General features: G+C 44.4%; 1 protein-coding gene across 1 annotated transcript in view; it reads right to left on the bottom strand.

Annotated features, from left to right (window-relative positions):
* Window positions 1–1,437: 1,437 nt before the first annotated feature.
* The window catches only part of LOC100072906 (polyunsaturated fatty acid (12S)/(13S)-lipoxygenase, epidermal-type), a 40,438-nt gene continuing 20,749 nt past the window's right edge, over window positions 1,438–21,126 (bottom strand). The window contains 23 exon segments of the mRNA XM_023653386.2: window positions 1,438–2,307; window positions 2,434–2,573; window positions 2,576–2,630; window positions 2,755–2,834; window positions 4,367–4,488; window positions 4,994–5,118; window positions 6,072–6,125; window positions 6,375–6,461; window positions 8,515–8,588; window positions 8,591–8,744; window positions 8,812–8,944; window positions 9,774–9,818; window positions 9,820–9,928; window positions 10,072–10,102; window positions 10,105–10,177; window positions 10,926–11,047; window positions 11,134–11,216; window positions 11,419–11,469; window positions 11,472–11,499; window positions 11,502–11,609; window positions 12,022–12,059; window positions 12,062–12,114; window positions 12,116–12,169. Of these exon segments, the coding sequence (XP_023509154.2) occupies window positions 2,128–2,307; window positions 2,434–2,573; window positions 2,576–2,630; window positions 2,755–2,834; window positions 4,367–4,488; window positions 4,994–5,118; window positions 6,072–6,125; window positions 6,375–6,461; window positions 8,515–8,588; window positions 8,591–8,744; window positions 8,812–8,944; window positions 9,774–9,818; window positions 9,820–9,928; window positions 10,072–10,102; window positions 10,105–10,177; window positions 10,926–11,047; window positions 11,134–11,216; window positions 11,419–11,469; window positions 11,472–11,499; window positions 11,502–11,609; window positions 12,022–12,059; window positions 12,062–12,114; window positions 12,116–12,169 (1,999 nt within the window). The 3' untranslated portion in view covers window positions 1,438–2,127.

Below are 21,126 nucleotides of genomic sequence, written 5' to 3'. Positions count from 1 at the left end.
GTAATAAATGTTGGAGAAGCTGTAGAGAAAAGGGAATCCTCATCCACTGCTGGTGGGGATGCAAACTGGTGCAGCCACTATGGAAAACAGTATGGAGATTTCTCAAAAAACTAAAAATAGAAATACCATATGACCCAGCTATCCCACTACTGGGTGTTTATCCAAAGAACTTGAAATCAACAATTCAAAGAGACTTATGCACCCCTATGTCCACTGCAGCATTATTCACCATAGCCAAGATGTGGAAGCAACCCAAGTGCCTGTCCACTGATGAATGGATGAAAATGTGGTATATATATATATATACAATAGAACACTACTCAGCCATAAAAAAAGACAAAATCGTCCTATTTGCAACAACATTGATGGACTTGAGGGTATTATGTTAAGTGAAATAAACCAGACAGAGAAAGACAAACACCACATGATTTCACTCATGTGGAAGCTAAACAAACTCATGGACAAAGAGAACAGATTGGTGGTTACTAGAGGGGAAGGGCTTGGGGGGTGGTCATAAAGGGTAGAGGGGCACACATGTATGGTGACTAACAAATAATAATGTACAACTGAAATTTCACAATGTTATAAACTATTATGACCTCAATAAAATTTTAAAAAGCAATGAACTATAGACATATGCAAGAAAATGAATGAATTTCAATATAATTAAGCTGAGTGAAATAAACCAAATAAAGAAGTAAAAATAAGTAAATAAATAAAAGAAATCAACCACTCACCCTAAACCATAAAAACCTCATCATCCTTATCTGCCTTGGGATCATTGGAACCAATATCTCCAAGTTCTTTATCCCTGTTTATATCGGTTAATACAGGAAGCCCAGGTCTCCATTTCCTCTGTCATGCTCAGACTATAATCACCAAACTCCTGGCAAGATTGATAAAGAAACAAAAGGAAGAATGTGCAAATAAACCACATTAGCAATGAAAGGTAGCCATAATTACAGTTGCTGCAGGTAGTTAATAAGTAAGAGAATATTTTCAACATGACAATAAATGTGGTGAAATTTTGTAAACTTCCCAGAAAGAGTAGAACTAAATCTGACTAAAGAAGAAATATAATTTGGATGGTTCTATAACTAAAACAGAATATGACTAGGTACTCAAAAATATTCCCACCAAAAAAATCCACCACACATGGACAGTTGTAAGGATGAATTCTATAAAACATTCAATGAAAAGATAATACCATAGAGAAGATCTAAAAAAAACTGCAAAAAATGAGAAACAGTATCCAACTCACTAAGGGTAATTATAAGGATCTTAATAAAACCAGAAAAGGGTAGCTCAAGGAATGATAATCATAAGCCAACCAAACTAAAGACCATAAATGCAAAAATTGTCATCAAAATATTAGTAATTTTGGAATTCAACAATGTATAAAACGACAAATTCGATATACCTCAAGAATACAAAGTTGGATTAAGATTACAAACTTTACTAGATGTACTTCCAATAAAAATCACAATAGTTTGATATGGAGAATTACAAGCTGATTCTCATACCTGTGTAAAAGGCCACAAGTCCAAGAAAAGCGAAGGCACCTCTAAAGGACGAGTTGGATGAATATGTCTTATGAAATAACAGACTATGTTAACTATAAAGTTGTACAATATGTCAGTGTGGTGTGTTGTAAGACAAACATATGAATGGAATAGAATAGGAAGCTCAAAAATACTCCCATTCAGATATGGCAACTCGATTTACGTTAGCATTATAGATCTGGGGGAGAGGGTGGGCTCTTCAATAAGCTGTGCTTAGATAAGGGATTGTCCCAATGCAAACAATGGAATTGGACATCTATCTCACACCATATTACCAAATCCATCCCCAAATGATTATATAATAAATCGAAAAGACAAAGTTTCCAGAGGCAGGAGGAGGCTCCATGTTCTCTAAGGAGCATGGTTTTAAGTTAAAGATCATTCTGTTAGGTGACTAGGAGGTGAGGACAGTGCCTCAGACTAGTGACATATCCTGGAAGGGAACTCAGGTCGGGAAGAAAGTAGAAGCATAGCAACTCAGATCCATTAAAACATAGAACTTAGGAGGAAAAGGTTAATCATAGTGGGGTGGCATAGGATCTTTAAAGGGCCAGCATGTTTGGGCTCAGAGAGCGATACTGTTCTCTATGCAGCTTGGCTTCAGGTATTCATAGGAAAGGTCTAGTTGTTCATTCTGGGCGATGATTTCCTTATCTAGGTTGTCCAGATCTGTTTGAAATCATCTTAAAACAGCCTTGGGCTCAGGGCCTGAAAAATATTTTTCTGTGTGATGCCCCAGGGCCACCTGAAGCAGAAAAAAAGGATCAATTAGTTTTTAGTTCTAAGAAACGGGCACCAGAGGCCAGTCACTCACTCTGATATCTTGTCTCCAGTTGTCAGTGCCCCCAGATTTCCCAAGGTCCCCTCCCACCTTGTCTGGCTGCCACTGGCCCAGCTGTCACACAAGCAACTTCTGAAGACAGCTCTGCTTGACATCCGGTAGTGAGACCATCACTGTGGCCATTGTCACATCTTCCTTGGTGGTAGGTGGAGGCATCTTCATTGAACATGAGCATCAGAGACCCAGAAAAACCAGTCCAGCAGGGGGAGGAGGAATCTGGAGTCAAACTGGAACTCTGATGTGCAGGACCCTAGCCCCCAACTCTTTCCTTCAATCATCCCCTAATCTAGGCATTTTCCCTTAGGGACCCAGGCTTTCAGTTGTCTCTTCCTGGCTCTGGTTGATGGCCACATGCTGGGCAGTGCACGTGAAGATGCACGTGGCAAGGAAATGACAGAGCTGAGCCCAAGACTGGAAGGAGACAGTGAAACCTAGGAGAAGAAAGACCAAATTTAAAAACTGCAGTCCCTGAGGAGTCAAGGAAATAAATGCTGATGTCTTGAGACACCCATATTTAGAATTAGCAAGTGTTCATTCATTCATTCAAAATGTGTGGGATACTGTGTAGTAGGCACTGTCTAGGCATTGGGGATACATTGGTGAGCAAAAGTGACAAACACCCTGTCTTCTTGTAGCTTAGATTCTATTGGAGGAGAAAGATAATAAACAGAATAACCAAGTGAAATTGCACACAGTATGTTGATAGTGATGAGAAGAGAAATAAATAAAGGAAGACGGACATGAGAAGTCAGGGAGGGGTGGTTGATAATTTAGTCAAGGGCCCAGGGGAGCCTCAGGGGACAATCGTCTGTGAAGCAGGTGGTGCAGTGGTCAAGAGCCCAGGCTGTGGCATCAGCCCTGGGACCCGTCCTGGCTCTGCTGCTGACCAGGTGCGTTACCTTGGACCAATTGCTTAGCATCTCGGAGCCTCTTATTTTCCTCTGAAAATGAAGATAATAATTGTTACATTATAAATAGATGACCCATGTAAAGCCCCTCAGAACTTTGTAGCTATGTAGGGTGTAGCTTATGGTAAAGTGGAAGCTCTGAGAGGCTGCATGGTCAAATACTCTTTTTTTAAAAAGTGGTTAAAAATAACAAGATAAAGGCAGGTAACCAAAAAGTATATGGGCAAAAGGCTTTGATAGGCACCTCATAAAGGAGGATATCCGGATGGCTATTAAAGCAAGGAAAAAGAACGCAGTGCAGCAAGTCATTGGGGAAATGCAACTTTAACTCACAAAAGCTCTGCACCCTCACCAAAATGGCTAAAGTAAAAATGATAGAAGTATATTTTTCATGTATTTGAGAGAATATGGAGCAATTACAACTCATGCTCTCCTGGAAGGAGTGGAAATTGGAACAGACACTTTGGAAAACAGTAACTTAACGAACATGAGCACACTCGGTGATCCATCAGTCCCATACCTACGTGTGCCCACGACAGAAAAACACACACACAAACGTCGACAGCAGCACAGAGCGTAATAGGCACAAACTGGAGACAATCCTAATTGCTCATCAATAGCAGAAAGGAAAAATAAACTGTGCCATATTCACAAAATGGGAAATTTACAGCAACGTTAATGAATGAACTTCACGCTACATGTAACAACATGAGTAAACCTCAAACATATTGTTCAGAGAATGAAGGCATACACAGGCGAGTACTTGCTTGTATTTCTATTTGTGTAAAGATCAAAACAGGTAAAACTAACCTATGCTGTTAGAAGTCAGGATAACGGTTACCTCTATGGGAATAGCCAGGTCTCTGAGGAGACAACCTTTGGTATGTAGAATTGTCCTGGGTCTTAGGAGGTGGGAATGGGATTCAGATGCTTCATGTATGGCTGGAGAGGGGGTTGTGATGAGGGGTCGGGGTCCTGAACCCAGAAGGGCAGGGCTGAGAAGGGGCTCTGGGCAGAGTCTCTGAGGAGCTCCTGTCTCTGGGGAGGGGTTTTACCTCGGTCCTGGGCCTGGCAGAGCCCCACCTCAGTGATCTCCCGACACCAGGCCTGCAGCTCAGGGGCCCCTCTCACGGTGTCATCCCTGTGGTAGAAGAGGTGGACGATCCCCTCCACGTACCTGCCCAGAGGAGAAGGGAGGGGAGCTCCTTGAGGGGGGAAGGCTCCAGCCTCCTTCCTCTAACTTTCCTGTGGTCTCTGTCCAACTGACTCTCACTGTGTCTGAGGATAGATTCTTCAACACATGCCTTTTGGGACTTTCCCTGGCTCTTTCTGCACACTAGTGTGGAAAGGAATGAAATGTGGGTCCTTAGTTCTGGGAATTCCCTACATGTGGTTGCTGGCCATTCTTCCGGACAAGAACCCTGATTTGTCCAGATCCCTCAGTCTCCCCCTCCACAGCTTTCCCGACCGAGGCTCTCTACCCCTATTCCACTTTCCTCCTGTTCAGACCTCCCCACTGACTCCGCACACTCCCTCATCTCCCCAGGATTGCGTCCTCTCCTCCTCCTGTCTGGGCCTTCCTGTTTTCATGTGTTTCTTTTGCCTCATGCTGACCTCAGGTCAGAGCCCCACTCTCCCTCTCCCCGATGCCCCTCCATTTCTCAGCTCCCACTCTCACCCACCGGGCAATGATCTCCCAGAGCCGCAAAGCATCGTGGGCATAGAGAGCACTTGGGATTCCCAGCAGACCTCGGTCAGCCAGATCGTCAGGAGGACAGAGGGAGCAGTAGGTCAGCTGGGCCATGGCCTGACGGACCAGCTGCACATGGCCCCCTCCACCTGTGCTCACTGCTTGGGATGAGAGAGTTCATAGGTCTTGAGGTGTGGAAGAAGAGCTGGAGAATCTTGACAAATTAGATAAGGGGTCAGAAATGGAGTTTTCAGAATCAAAGGTATAAAGGTATAAAAGAGACAGGAACCTGGGTGAAACTAAGAGAATTAGAGACTATGAGACAAGGACATGAGACAGATCTCAGGTAGCAAAAGATATTTGGAGATATAGAAAAGAATTTCCATCTGTGGTTGTGGCGTCTAGACTCTATGGCTCCACGTGGTGTGTACTCAAATCTGTATGGACTTGAATGAACCGTGGTGCTATGGGGAGAGGATATGAAAGGGTGGGGGAAAATACCTGAGAACTGTATCTGGATCCAGAGGAAGCTCTTAGAGCATGTGGATGGGAAATGCTGTATGGGAAGATGAGAAAGGAAGGGGGCTGAGGAATCAGGAGTGATCACTAGGATTTCTGGAGAGGTCCAGAAATTCTCAGGTATCTTATCATGCTGTGAGAAGGGACAGATTGTTGACAGATGGGGCCAGTTGACACAAGTTCAATGGGGAGGGATCTGTGCCTTACTCCCCATCCTAGGCACCCTGCAGTCCAGTCTCAGTGGCCTGCAGCTCTGGGCCATCCTTCACGGCTTCATCACTCTTGCAGAAAAGATTGGCCATCCCCTCCACGTACCTGCTCCTAGGGAAGAAGGCATTTGGTCTCAGGTGGCCAGTGTAGGACCTTCTTGACCTGTAGGTCCTCCTCATTCTCTCCAACACGCCCACTGGGTCCTCCCTCTCTGTGTTACCCTCACCAGCTGATGTTTTCCCACAGCCTGAGGGCATCTTGGCCACAGAGAGAAGACTTCACATCCAAGAGCCCAAGTTCAGCCAGGTCATCAGGAGGGCAGAAGGAACAATAGGTCAAACAAGTTGTGATCTCTGGAGAATGTCAACATGGCCTCCACTACCAGTGGTCATCACCTGAGGACAACCCCACAGCAGATAAACTAGGGTTAGCCATGTCAGGTGGGGCAGGAGAGAGATCAGGATCAGGAGATTCCAGGTCCTACTCAGGCCTCTCTAAGGAGAAGGCTACCTGGGTGTGAGACAGATCAGGGAGAGGCCTTCATGGAGGAAGCAGAGCTTGGGGGAGGAGTGAGCAAGTGAAACATCCCTTGGGATTCTGTCATCATTGAGCCCTCTTCCCTCTTTACCCATCCCTTCCCAAGCCAGATCAAAAATTCCCCATTCAGAGACAAGATTACTCTGAGCCAGGATGTTGCTCTCCAAAGTGTAGTGAAAGTAGGGGCTCAGGAGCTGATTGTGGAAGAAAGAAGTGGGACATAGTCAAAGAAGAGGATCTCAGGATCCATGAGAGGAGGGGAAATTAAAGAACCATGGAGAGAAAAAAAAAAAAGGAGAGGATGGGTCTTCACGAAAATGAGAGACTTCCCGTAGGATTGGATTGTGTCAGGTTAAGATTTGGGAGAAGAGAGATGGGGAAATGTCTTCCTGGGGCCTCCCAAGGTCAAGGGTTTTAGGAGTTCACTTATTTACACAGTCTCATGTTATTCGTAAGAATTCTAGGAATCCTTTATCTCATACCACAAAAACTAGCAAGCTTCCCACATATGAAACCATATGTTATGCCTCTCTCATCACTGTTAATAAAGCATCTCTACTCCCTTCACAGGCAAATTCCTCCACTTGTGATCAGGAGCACGACCCCAGGACATCACTTGTAATCAATCAATCTCTCTCACACACACACACACACTTAATATTTGATACCCTAACAAAGAAAACCCTCGCTTTACCCCACACCCCTTTTGTTTCTTGCTTACCCTTTCACAGCAAGTCTTCTTAAAAGCGTCACCCTGTGTTATCTCTGCTTTCTCACCTCACATTTTTCTGCTCAGCCCACACCAATCAGACAATCAATGCAAGTGTCACTTCTCTGTTTGTAACTTTGTTGACTTCTCAGCAGCATTTGGCATAGACAATTATGTCTCCTTCTTAAAGCACTTTCTCCTCTTGGCTGCCATGACATCACACTTTTTGTTTCCCTCCTACCTCAATGGACGTCCCTTCTTTTGCTCCTTTTCTTATTTCACTCCCTCCTCTCAACTTATAAAGGTTGGGGTGCCCTAGAGTTATATCCTGGGACAAATTCTCTGCTGTAGCTACAAACCCTAGACAACTTCATCTAGTACAATGGCTTTAGATACTTCTGTTTTCTGATAACTCTAAAATCTCTATCTTCAACCCTGACCTGTTCCAAGAACTCCAGGCTCATATCTCTAACTGCCCTCCTGACATTTTCAAATGGATCTCTAGGAGCACTGGAAACCTCACGTGGTCAAAACAGAACTCTTTATTCTTCTCCCCACCAAGTAACATGGCTTCCTCTCTCATCTTTTCCCACCTCCCTTTCCTCCTACCCAGTGCTTCAATCACTCACATCCTACTCTTCAATCACACCTGTAGGGGAAGGAGACACTTCCTTTACCCTCTAGGTCCTCCTGGCTGATCTAAGAATTAAACTGACATAGGACAGAATACCAAGAGAAAATAAAACAAAGTTTAGCAACATGTACACATTGGAGAAACCCAGGAAAACTGAGTAACTCACCAAAATGTCTGAAGTCACCACCTTAAATACCATCTTCAGCTAAAGACAGAGAGGATGTTGGGGGGGGGGGTGGTTTAGGACTTCAAAAGGGAGGAAGGCAATTTACATGGCGATGGAAATGCAAATGTTTGATAAACAAGTGTTTGCTGGGCAATCTATAGACAATGTGACCTGAGAGACAGAACTTTGATAAAAATGGGCTTGCTGGTGCCTTTCTGTCTATCACATCTCTTTTACATTATACTAATCCTATGATATTAGCTCCTTCCTGGAAGAGACCTATCTTAAATTCTTTCATGCAGTTAGGGGGAAGGTCAAAGTTTCTTCCAGAGTCTTTTGATCTTAAAAATAATCAAGCCAGAGACACATTTTGGGGTGGCCAATTCTGATGCCTGACACACCTACTATCAGCCATTATCCACATTCCTCTGCAGGTCTCTCTGACTGAAATGTCTGCATCCCTCACCACCCAAACAGAACCTCCTCAGCCCAAATTTCAACTCCTTTGTAAAAACCTACTCTCATTCTTTCCCCAACCCTGGGTCTTCTGATAGCACTGTGTATATATGTGTATATCTGTGTGTGTCTGTGTGCATGTGCATGCATGCGTGTACATATAAACCGAGATTGCTACTAACCTAACACGCCACAAGGTTAGACTCTTGGTAGATGCCACAAGGTTAGAAGTGTGAGATCTGAAGGGCTGTCAGATGCAGAATGACAGAGATGCTGAAATACCTTGTAGATAGGATACAGGCTGGGCAGGCTTCTCATTGTGGCCACAGAAATAACCTCAGCCATCAGATGTCCCTCAGCAGGTGTGACTGTAACTGATATAGCTGGAAATCAGAGCTACAGACCCAGATCTTGGCCAAGAGCCAGGCCATGAGGGGATCTGAGGGCAGGAACAGCACAGATTGGGGCCATCTGTGACAAGATGGCTGGAGTTGGGCAAGAGGGAGTCGGGGCTGAGGGCCTGTGTGTCTAAGTCCCAAAGGAGGTCAATGTCTGGGGGTGGGAAACCTAGGTCTCTACCTGAATAACCATGGGTAAGAGTCTTCCATCAGGCTGGAGCTTCAGCACCACATATTGTTACTTAAAAATGATGGCATTAGGCTTGACCTCATCCAGCAGGGAGAAATCAACTTCACACAAAGATCCAGCCTGAGGCTGGGGGCAGGGGTGGATAGAGGGGTAGGATCAGTTCTGGACCTGCCTTCTCTCATTTGCCAGAGTGGATCCTTCCTCTACCCATCAACTTTTACTTTAAACACCAATCACTTTCCCCATAACCAATGCCCTAAATGCAAGGTTTCCACACCCAGTGTCTTTCAACAGAATTGGAGCTCCTGAGGTGAACTTTCTGGTTTTCCACCATGCACGTCCACCCCCTACAACCAAAGTCTTCCCTTATCACCCCCCTCAGGCTTTAGCCAAATGCAGCACAAAATAGTTCCTTTATCCCCTCCTCCCCCAGCTCTCTACTGGGCTTTGTTCAGTCTCTCTTGCTGTTTCCCTCCAGAAGCCTGAGCTCTTCCCTAAGGCTAAGTACATCTAATGAAGAAGGAAGAGATGAAGGTGGAGATGGAAGAGGGGGAAGAAAAGAAGGAGATAACAGCAGGAGTTGGTGTAGATCAGTGGTGCTCAAGCAGACGTGATTTTGCCCCCCAGAGGATGTTTGGCAATGTCTGGAGACATTTTTGGTTGTCACAACTGGGGGGATGCTACTGGCATCTAGTGGGTAGAGGACAGAGATGTTGCTAACCATCCTACATGCACAGGACAGCCCCCCACAACAAAGAGTTATCTGATTCAAAATATCAATAGTACCATAGTTGAGAAACCGTAAGTGTAGATGGAGGAGGGTGTAGATTAAAGAGGTATCAATGGAGGAAATGAGGGAAGGGGGGGGCAGGAGGCAGGAGAAGGAAGCATAGAGAAAGGAGATGGGGACCATGGCTGTGGTGGCGAGTGAACAGAGGGAGTGCAGCAGCTGGAGTTCTTTCTCCAGCTGGGTCTTCAAGTCTTCCATCCCTGGGCTGTGCCAGCTGGGCTGGGAGGCTGGTGGAATGCCTCAAGAGCATGGGGTTTGCCCTGTCGAGGAACTGGTACCCAAAGAGTGCATCATCCTTCCAGGAATTTCAAACCTGCTCTAGCGACATCAGTTGGGGCGCACGCTGTGAGCTCTGAGCTCCTGATCCTACTAACACGTCACTCTCCTATCCTCTCTCCCTCTTCTTCCAAATCCTTGGGTTGGAAATGTGATATAGATTTTAGGAGGTTGTGGTAACTGACCAGCCAGGGCAGTCTTTCCACACAGGAATATATTTTTTTGAAGTCTTCCAGTCTTTTTGCAGAATTTGTGAGACCCAACGTCCCCTTGAGGGCCAAGTCCTTCAACCTGTGGAGAGAATGTTACTGAAAGTTCAGTCTGAACTCGATGTGAATCCAAATAACAAGAACAGAGTCTTGAGGGGAAAGAAAAGGCCTTATTTTCTTTGCCAGGTAGCAGGAGTAAAGCAATGGCTAGTGCCTTAAGAATTGCTAGCTCATTAGGAAGCAGGTTGGGGTTTTTAAAGGTTGGGAATGTGGCTCTTTGTGGGGAGTGGGGGGGTGGCTGTGGCCTTGCTGGCCACTATTTTCCCATCAGCCTGTGTCTGGGGCTGCTTCCAGCAGAGAAGATAAAGGATTTTGCAGATGAGTGTCCTTGGCTGTTTATCTCCATGGTGGATAGTAGACTCTGGCATCAGGAAGCTGAGGAGTTGGGGCCTGGGAAGCTTTTCTTGATATTGTCTGGACATTAGGTTCCTTATAAGAGACTTCAAGGACCTGTGATTAGTTACAATTTGAGCGGGAGCCCAGCATGAGGCCATCTGGGCTTTTAACACTTTGTAATTTCTATTTGGTTGTAAAGCTCAGGGAGTCAGAGCTTAAAGAAACAAATATTTACATATGAGTGTAACTAAAGAAGCAGGGAATGGGATGTGTACTTTGAGTTTTAACCCCATATATGTTGGGTTCAACGTAGGGGAACCCATATCAGGGCTGGTATTAAGAGCCTGTAACAAGAAGGCCAGTGCAAGAAGATCAAGAAAGGATCCCACCTTGCATCCTAGGAGCCCAGTGCCCAACCTCCACCCGGCACTAACACTTTCACCAGAAAGAGAGTGAAGCCCAAATCCTCGTCCTGGAGGAATCACCTGTTCCTGGGAAGATCCCGCTGCGTGCTCCCCCCTATAGGCAGGATTAACCCACCTTTCCAGGAGCCTGCCTGGAGGAAGAACTTGGAATCCGGAGAAAGTGGGGCGGTGGGTTTCTTGGGATCTCGTGGGAGATCAAAGGCTTTCTTGGGCTCACTGGTTCACCTTCTTTCTTGCCTTAGAGCTCCTGCTCCCGATGTTTCTTAAACAGGTTCTGCGGGTCATCTCTCACAGTCCGGGCTGGGGAGAGGACAGAAGAGCACGAGGCCTCCCTTGACATCCCTCCGTGCTCGCTCCCCTGCGTCAGCCATCCTCTGAGCCCCACGCTCTTTCACTTCTCCCCTCTCCAGCTTTCTCACTTTTCCCTCCTATATCACAGCATTCCCTCGACATCCTTCTCCCAGCCCGCCGGGTGCCGCCCCCCGTTTCCTCACGCCCTGACTGGTGCCCTCGGGCAGGCAGATAATCAGTGCCCTGCGGTAGCAGGGGAAAGGGCCTCGCCTTGGGCTCCTGGACCCTGCACGGCGTGACCCAGCTGCAGAAGCAATCGAAATCCAACACGCCTTCGTGCTTACGCAGCTTCACCAGCAGGGGGCGACCCGGGTGTAGGACGACGTCGACATCAAACTCCGCCTCCCGCGGAACAGGACTCGGGTCAGAGGCAGGTTTGGGGGTCCTCAGAGAGGGCGGGGTCAGTGAACCTTCAGAGAAGTTTGGCTCCGCTTGCCCCACGGAGCACTTCCCAGGAGAGACCTGAATCCCAGCTGGAGGTGAGGAGGAACAGCCAACTCTGGGGCCTCCGGGCTCCGGTCCCCGCCGCGTCCGGGGAAAGCGCAGCGCATCTCTGCTCCCTCCACCCGGGCAGAAAATGCTGCTCTTCTCTCCTGGGCCTCTTGCTTTCTCTTTTACTACCTGGCAACCCCGAACCCGAGCTCCTTCTCCCGCGCCCGAGGCTCGGGCGCCCGCAGGCACCTCCTCCCTCCCCCGCCCCCAGTGGCCGCTGCAGGGTCCCGGGCCCCCGCGCCCAGCCGTGCTCTGCATTGACCTTGCCCCACACTGGCCGCAGCTGCTTCCCTAGGTCCGCTCTCCGTACTTGCCCACCAGCCACAGCTGCGCTAGGTTGCTGAAGCCCCCCAAGACCGGTGGCCACGCGGATCTTGTACTTGCCCGTCTTGCCCGGACTGGGAGGGGACCTGTGGAAATTAAGCAATTAAGAGGATCTGAGGCCCAGCCCCCGAGGAAACTACTCTCAGACCAGTGTCTATTGTGATCGATTCCAAGGTGTCCACCTCCCATCCACAGGTTCCTCTCCGCTCAGATGCACGTGTCCCTGGGTTTCTCACAGCAGCTCTGGAAGGTGCGCCCCACCCTTATCCACTTGGCAAAAACTACCTGGCCAGTTCCACGCCCAACCAGGACTGAACACACTGGCCTACAGACGATGACAGATAAACACTAGCTGTTACCCCCACACACACACCTACACAAATTTTGATGAATAAATGAATAAGATAGCGACAAGGGACGGATATGAGGGAGGTGGAATGGTTTGAAGTGTGCGAGTGTTTTCAGTGAAAAGTGAGTGAACCATTTTGGCAAGGATGCAGGGCCTTTTGCTGAGGACAAGAATGAGATAATGCTGGACAGGTGAGGCAGCTGGGTCTGCTGTTCAGACTCGTGAGCCAAGAGGGGGAGTTTGAGATTCCTGGTCTAATCCAGTCATGAAGCTTCCGTTGGACTTTCCTGAAACCGGCTCTCTGGGGCCAGCAACCCAGGCTGAGCACCTATAATGGGCCCCATCAGCCTGCTCCCTTAAGGACCAATTCTTCCCCACCCCACCTCCCAGTCTTTTGCTCTCCTCAACCTCCTTGGGGACAACTGCTGTACCAGGCAGGGATCCCTCCTAGGTTCCTTCTTTGGATGTTCATTTCTATCCGCCTCTCCCCAGGCGCTCCTGCTCTCCCCTCAGCTTGCCTCTTTCCTGGACCTTCTGTTCCATTGTGAGCAAAGGCTTTGAATCCACAGCTTTTTGCTTAAACCTTGCTTTCATCTCCTCATGTTCAAATAGTTAATCAAAATAGTTGGTTCAAGTGGGATTCAAAAACTATTCAGACATACCTTAAACATTTTGTTTTAAAGTGAAACCATAAATGTATAGACACTCATGAATGTTTTCATATAGGGTGGAATTTTTTTGAGTGTGGGTCCATAATAAAAGCTTCCCTAGGTCTTTCTTGCGTAAACCACACCCAAATGAGTTGACGTTTATTTAAAATGAAGCTAAATCCTAAAGGTTCTTGTGGGAAAAAAACTAAATGCAGTATCTCTCCAGATCTGTATGGTTTTCCCCAAACATTTTACTGTTGTCTTCCTACTCCTAATCATCAACTTCACAGTGATTTTTTTTAATGATTCTTGTTTATAGAGTCATTAAGTATTCAACTTGGTTTTAATAAAACAATACCTTTATGTATACTCATTTCAGCCATTTTTCTGTAAATTTCACAATTACAATAATAAATATAACTGACATAAACAGTTTGGGAAACTTACACAACTATTCTTGATAAACCTAAAGCTCAACTGGTGGGCATCAAAGTGCCAGGTGTGTCAGGAATTAGCCTACTCACTATGTGCGTTTGGCAAACTGTGGGCATGCCAGTCTCTTTTGGAGGGGATGGGTAGTGTTGATTACCTGATAATTTGGTTAAGTTTAGGTGATTTAGAAGCTCCTATTGTCAAATCCAGTTTTTCTCTGATGCTACCCTGTCCACAGCAGCTACCTCTCCCAATATGCAAGAATCTAGGGACCATGAATGGCCACAAACCCTCCCTGCTCCCACAGCCATGTCCAGAGAGTTGTGTCACTGCCATCCCTCAACAACTTCCTTCTGAAGTTCACGCTATTCCCCAATAAAATCCTCTTTCCTTCCTCCTCAAAATCAGAAGCACTCTCGCCTCCTCCCCATTGACTCCAACACCTAACAAACTTCGCCTCCACTCTGTGCCCTACCATTGTCCTCAAGAGCCTCAACTTGTATTTAGAGAAGACCCTTCTTACACTTCAGCAACATGCTCCCTCCACTGACGGAGCCTCCAAATCCCTACTTTTCACATTCCAGTTGCCCGCCAAGCCAATCACAACTTAGATGTCATTTATCATCACTTAAAATTCACCGGCAGTATCGTACACATATCGTTGTTTAAGCCCTCAGCCCTCAAACCATTCTCCCTTTCCTGAAGATTGTGACTGGAGAGAGGAGAGAAAGAGAGCAACGGTGAGCTCCTGAGCATTTCCAGCCCCTTGCTCCAGCCCATGGGAGACCCAGCTCAGTTCTCTTCCTTGGGTTGTGTGAGATACCAAGTGTCCTTCCAAGAAATCCCCTTTGGTGGCTTAAGTAAGTTTGAAGTGGGTCTCTAGGGCAAAAGAAATCCTATCAGGAGTAAGTCCCAGTTATAGATGCATAGAAAGCAATTATGACACCAAGTAGTGACGAGTCTCAAGAATTGTTGTGTAAACATGAATTTGCGTTCCTTCTCTAACCACCTCCCCATTGTGCTATGTGAACCTCCCTTCCTGCTGAGTAGTGTTTTATTTACTTAATGATTTCTTGTCCTGAGTCTACAATTTTCCAGTCCTTCTTGATTAATACCATAATCTTATTTCAATATTTAAGATTGCTTATTTTATAACTTCCACCTCAAAGTCCATTCAAAGCTCATCTCCTTGCCTCCATCTACTTCTAAACTATGCTTCTGCCACCTATTTAATTAGATGTCCTAACTCTAGCTACACTTATTTTTGGACATAGAGGCTTAGAGTAAAAGAGAGGGCTGATTTGCTTTTCATACACTTTCCCTTTCCTTTCTCTCTTTATATTTCATACTCTCATACATCCTCTATGAAGGAAGCCGAGACAGAATGAAGAAATTCCACTAAGTAACTCATCAAAGCTGTCTCTGGCATCCACTACTGATTACTTGTGTGGATATGATGGTTCATGTAAGTAATGTTTGGTTCTTGGAGCAGTGTTCGGTTTCATGCCTGTCCTTTCTATCAAAAGCACTCCTCCTAGAGAAAGAGCCGTATTTCATCAGGGTAAAATCCCAACACCATTTTCAGGCTGGATGTCCCATTATTTGGCCTGGAGATACTGTAGTCCCATGGCTTCTGCCCCTCTGCCAGCTTCCATGCCCCTACGTGTGGAGCCACCAGAATCACTGATGCCCTCCTCTGTACTCACCCTAGTGAGTTGAGTTGAAAATGGCTCCTATCCTCTTCCAAGGCAAAATATATTATTTTCTTAGGTTATTAGGTTCTTTCAGGCTTTCTTGGAACTGTTTACAGGTGTCTCATTCCAAAATCTGTGGTGACATATGTCAAAGATAAACAAACAAACACAAAGACACAGAGAACATTTTGGCGGTTACTAGAGGGGAAGGGGGTGAAAGGAGAGCAAAAGGGGTAAATGAGGCACGTGTGTATGGTCATGGATGGAAACCAGACTTTTGGTGATGAATGCGATGCAGTCTGTACAGAAGCCGAAATATAATGATGTATATCTGAAATTTACACAATGTTATAAACCAATGTGAACTCACTAAAATTTTTAAAAATCTCCAGTGAGATTCATTCAAAAGTCTCCAGACCAGTAACAAACACGAGTTTCTGTAGTAAAGCATGCCCCCAAATTTAGACGGCAAATAGCTCGCTCTTCTTCCCCATAATGGAGGACGACGACTAAAAAGGACAATGCTCCATACTCCGAAGGCATCAGAACTCTTCTGTAATAACTTTTGTTTCACTGTCATACACTCCAGGGATGGCCCTAGGAGATTCATATTCTGCCAGTTTTCCTGCATCAGCCAAGGATCCAATAGAAGATAGATGACACATTTAAATTAGGATAATTAGAGGAGAATTTATTTACACTGGGACAACATATAAAGGGATGGATATGGTGTGAGAAACTACAGTGCCAAGGCTAACAGTCCTGGGGCTGTCAACACCTATAGGCCCAAGGAAAAAAGAGGAGGGAGTGGTTGCTAGAAAGTTATCTGGAGAAGGCTTCCTTGAAAGGAAGAGTGCTCTTTTGTCAACTCACACACCCTGAAATGAACTTTTAGAGAGGGATTTAGGGGAATAAACACCCTGACCTCACTCTCCTTCCCTATTACCTCCTGCTGGGGCTCCCCATTGGGCAAACCCAACTGGAAACCAGAGAGTATGAGAACCCATTAGTATAATCCATCAGATCATCTCCCAGGGAAGAGAGAAGAGTACATAAGGGTAGAAAATGGATCTGAAGAGACAAAAAGAATTTATCCAGAATATTGTCTTTATAGTAGACAGCCTCAATCTTCATGAGAGCCTCTCTTGGATCCCCCCACTGTGGCTTTAGAGAGAAAAGAACCCTGCCCTCTCTCATATTGGTAAAAGGGAAGAAAATATTTCTCTTTAAAACACTAAACTTTAGGGTTGGGGTGGGCAAAATTGGTGAAGGTCGTCAAAAGGTACAAACTTGCAGCTATAAAGCAAATGTCATAGGGATGTAATGTACAGCATGTTAACTATAGTTAATAATATTATATTGTGTATTTGAGAGTTGCTAAGAGAGTAGATCTTAAAAGTTCTGATCACAAGAAAAAAAACTTGTAACTATATATGGCAATGGATGCTAACTAGACTTACTGTGGTGATCATTTCATAATATATACAAAAATCAAGTCATTATGGTGTACACCTGAAACTAATATAATACATCAATTATATCTCAATAAAAATACCCACTAAATTCCACAGAACACTGGTGACCTGTTCTATCTGTTCTCTATTTATACTGATTGAAATGGGATGGTTGGTAATAGAACAATTTTGAACCGGCACCTTCAGTAAGCTCTCCGTGAGGTGGAAAAATTGAGATGAAGTGGGGGCTAATGAGAGTCCCCCATCCTGGGATAGGAAGTAGGCAGTGACAAAGCCATTGACTAAGCAATCACCTATTGTCTTCTGGGCCTCGTATCATATGAACACTAAGGGCAAGCCTTGAGGAGATGCAATAGCCAACTCTACAGTTTCAGTTTTGTGACTCTAAGGTGCAGCAGAAGAGACAAACATGAGTTCAAGTTTGCCCATCTGAAAGCAGACAGGGAAAAGCAGAATATTTATATAACTCTGTTACGGCAAACTTTTCTTATTACAATCAGTGATTTGAGACCACTGGTGCCAAATCAAGAAATTAGTTGTTCAACGCTATCCCAATCAGAATCCCGATGACATTCTTTACAGAATTAGAACAAAGAATCCTAAAATTCGTATGGGGCAACAAAAGACCCTGAATTGCTAAAGCAATCCTGAGAAAGAAGAACAAAACGGGAGGCATCACAATCCCTGACTTCAAAACATACTACAAAGCTACAGTAATCAAAACAGCATGGTACTGGAATAAAAACAGGTGCACAGATCAGTGGAACAGAATTGAAAGCCCAGAAGTAAAACCACACATCTATGGACAGCTTATCTTCGACAAAGGAGCTGAGGGCATACAATGGAGAAAAGAAAGTCTTTTCAACAAATGGCGCTGGGAAAACTGGAAACCCATATGTAAAAGAATGAAAATTGATCATTCTTTCTCACCATTCACCAAAATAAACTCAAAATGGATCGAAGACCTAAAGGTGAGACCTGAAACCATAAGGCTTCTAGAAGAAAACGTAGGCAGTACACTCTTTGACATCAGTATTAAAAGGATCTTTTCAGACACCATGTCTTCTCAGAGGAGGGAAACAATAGAAAGAATAAACAAATGGGACTTCATCAGACTAAAGAGCTTGTTCAAGGCAAATGAAAACAGGATTGAAACAAAAAAACAACCCACTAACTGGGAAAAAATATTTGCAAGTCATATATCTGACAAACGCTTAATATCCGTAATATATAAAGAACTCACACAACTCAACAACAAAAAATCAAACAACCCAATCAAAAAATGGGCTGGAGACATGAACACACATTTCTCCAAAGAAGATATATGGATGGCCAATAGGCACATGAAAAGATGTTCATCATCACTGATCATCAGGGAAATGCAAATCAAAACTAGACGAAGATATCACCTTACACCCATTAGAATGACAAAAATATCTAAAACTAATAGTAACAAATGTTGGAGAGGTTGTGGAGAAAAAGGAACCCTCATACACTGCTGGTGAGAATGCAAACTGGTGCAGCCACTATGGAAAACAGTATGGAGATTCCTCAAAAAATTAAAAATAGAACTACCATATGACCCAGCTATCCCACTGCTGGGTATCTATCCAAAGAGCTTGAAGTCAGCAATTCCAAAAGTCCTATGCACCCCAATGTTCATTGCAGCATTATTTACAATAGCCAAGACATGGAAGCAACCTAAGTGCCCATCAACAGATGATTGGATAAAGAAGATGTGGTATATATATACAATGGAATACTACTCAGCCATAAAAAAGAACAAAATCGTCCCATTTGCAACAACATGGATGGACCTTGAGGGAATTATGTCAAGTGAAATAAGCCAGATAGAGGAGGACGATCTCTGTATGACTCCACTCATATGAGGAATTTAAAAATGTAGACAAAGAGAACAGATTAGTGGCTACCGGGAGAAAGGTGGGGTGGGGGGTGGGCACAAAGGGTGAAGTGGTGCACCTACAACGAGACTGACAGACAATAATGTACAAGTGAAATTTCACAAGATTGTAACCTATCATTAACTCAATAAAAATAAATAAATAAAAAGAAATTAGTTGAATTAGTTGTGAGTCTTAATGAATAATGGCACCCAAATCATCTGAAGCACCTGGTTTCTAACAGTAAAGTTGGTATAATAACTGGGAAAATGGAGAATCCTGGCAACTGAAGAGGATATCTAGGAAGAACAAGAGGTTTTAGGGAGCTCTCTCCCCAGACTTCACCATTCCACCAAATACTATCTCCATATGTGCCCCCTAGTTATGATCAAAGACGTTACAATATTCCATTGTAGAGTGGTTTCCACCATTATTCTGGGAATGCATCATATAAGCAGAGGATGGTAATATTTAAGGACTGGACTTCCATGCTGCCCTTCGCTCCCCATTTGTGCCCTGAGGTCAAGGCAATAAAGCAAAGAGTTCAGCAGAGATGTGTGGAGCTTTCAGGCTTGCTGCGAAGAAACAAACTCCAAATGGCTCAGTTCTGGCCATTAAGTCTCTGATGATGACCCACATGCTAAACAGTCCACTAAATTTCTGTGTGAATTTCTTTCTCAGATACAGGAATCATAGGGAAGGTAGTTAAAGATGTATGGATATAGTTAAAGATAGGTGATAGGTAGATGGATAGATGATAGATATCTACATCTATAGATATAGATCTATATAGAGCTATAGCTCTATAGATATCTATATCTATGCCTACATCTGTATCTATCTAGAGAGAGAGAAAGATAGAAAGAATATAGAATTTTTTCCTCTACAACATAAGAACATGAATATGGCTGCCAACAGATCACCATGGAACTAAGCCTTCAGCAAATGTCCTCTCCAGGAAGAAAACTACCAGTTATTTGCATCCATTATCTCAAATTAGAAAATGTGAATAAAAAAACTGACATTAGGGGCCGGCCCTGTGGCCAAGTGGTTAAGTTTGCACACTCTGCTTCGGTGGCCCAGAGTTTCACTGGTTTGGATCCTGGGCACAGACATGGCACTGCTCATCAAGCCATGCTGAGGTGGGGTCCTACATAGCAGAACCAGAAGGACCTACAACTAGAATATACAACTATGTACTGGGGGGCTTTGGGGAGAAGAAGTAAAAAAAAAGATCAGCAACAGATGTTAACTCAGGTGCCAATCCTTAAAGAAAAGAATTGATATTAAACTTGTCAAGGTCACTTTGGGAAACCTTATTGCATCCTCATCAATGCAAAACTTTTAGGCAATGGGAAAATCCTCCAGATCAAAATAGGATTAAATCATATTCAAACAAGGCTGTGTGCTTTGAGTTAGACCTAAGGATTTGAGATCACCTCAAGGGAAGAACCTCAGAGTGTGTGAGGAGGGGGGAAGACTGGGGTAGTGCTTATGAGCACGGGCTTTTGAGACAGCCAGACCTGAGTCCGATTCTGGACCTGCTAACTTGCTGTGTGACCCATGACACATTACTGAACCTCTCAGAGTCTCTATGACCTCATCTATAAAATGAAAGTAATAATACCTACATCATGGAATATTTGAGGATTAAAACGGTTGCTGTATAAACTGCTCTTAACAGAGTATCTAACATTTAATAAGCATTCAACAAGTGGTAGATATCATTATGCACAAGGAAACCTCCATAGTTAAAGAGGTGCAGAGCTTTGACTAAGGTCACTGAGGACGGTCTTGATGCATTTGGGGACAAAGTTTTTCCTTCTGGGGAGAAGTAATATCCTAGATAACGAACCTGAGGACAATAAAATTGTATTTTGTCTCCTGAAATCTGTCCCTTTTGAGCCAGATCTCCTAATAGGTATTGGGTATCTGTCAATGAATTATCAAATGCACTGGGGCAAAGAAGGAGGTCATCTACATATTCAATACATCAGTAACATGGGAAGACAAGATTCTTTAAGTTTTCATTTAATGTCTGGGGAAAAATAGGCTGTAAACCCCAGGGGCATAACAGTCAAGTATATTGTGGATTTTCTTAGACGAAGGTAAATAGATGTTGGGAGTCAGAGTGGAAGGATTTACTAAAGAGAGTGGAAACATAAGTCAATAACAGAGAAGTAATTGGTGCTGGGGGTATTGAAGCAAGGATGATATAAGGGTTTGAAACTAAAGGGAATCTAGGCTTTCTTAGTTTATTTACGGTCCATAGGTCTTGGGTTAATCAATATCCTTCCTATTAGGCTTTTAAAGAAATTAATAGACTTTATTTTTTAGAACAATATTAGATTTGCAGAAAAATTGAGTAGATAGTACAAATCTATGTAATCAGCGCTCAGATCAAAAAACATAAAATAACCAGCAACCCAGAAGCCTCTCTCATGACCCCTTCCAGTTACTACCCTCCTCCAAGAGGTAACCACTGTTCTGACCTCTAGCACCACGATTAGTTTTGCCTGTTTCATACCCTATATAAATGAAG

The sequence above is a fragment of the Equus caballus genome, chromosome 11, assembly GCF_041296265.1.
Source record: "Equus caballus isolate H_3958 breed thoroughbred chromosome 11, TB-T2T, whole genome shotgun sequence".
Lineage (NCBI taxonomy): Eukaryota > Metazoa > Chordata > Mammalia > Perissodactyla > Equidae > Equus > Equus caballus.
The sequence above is the reverse complement of the archived record's forward strand: the minus strand, read 5'-3'. Positions and strand labels throughout refer to the sequence as shown.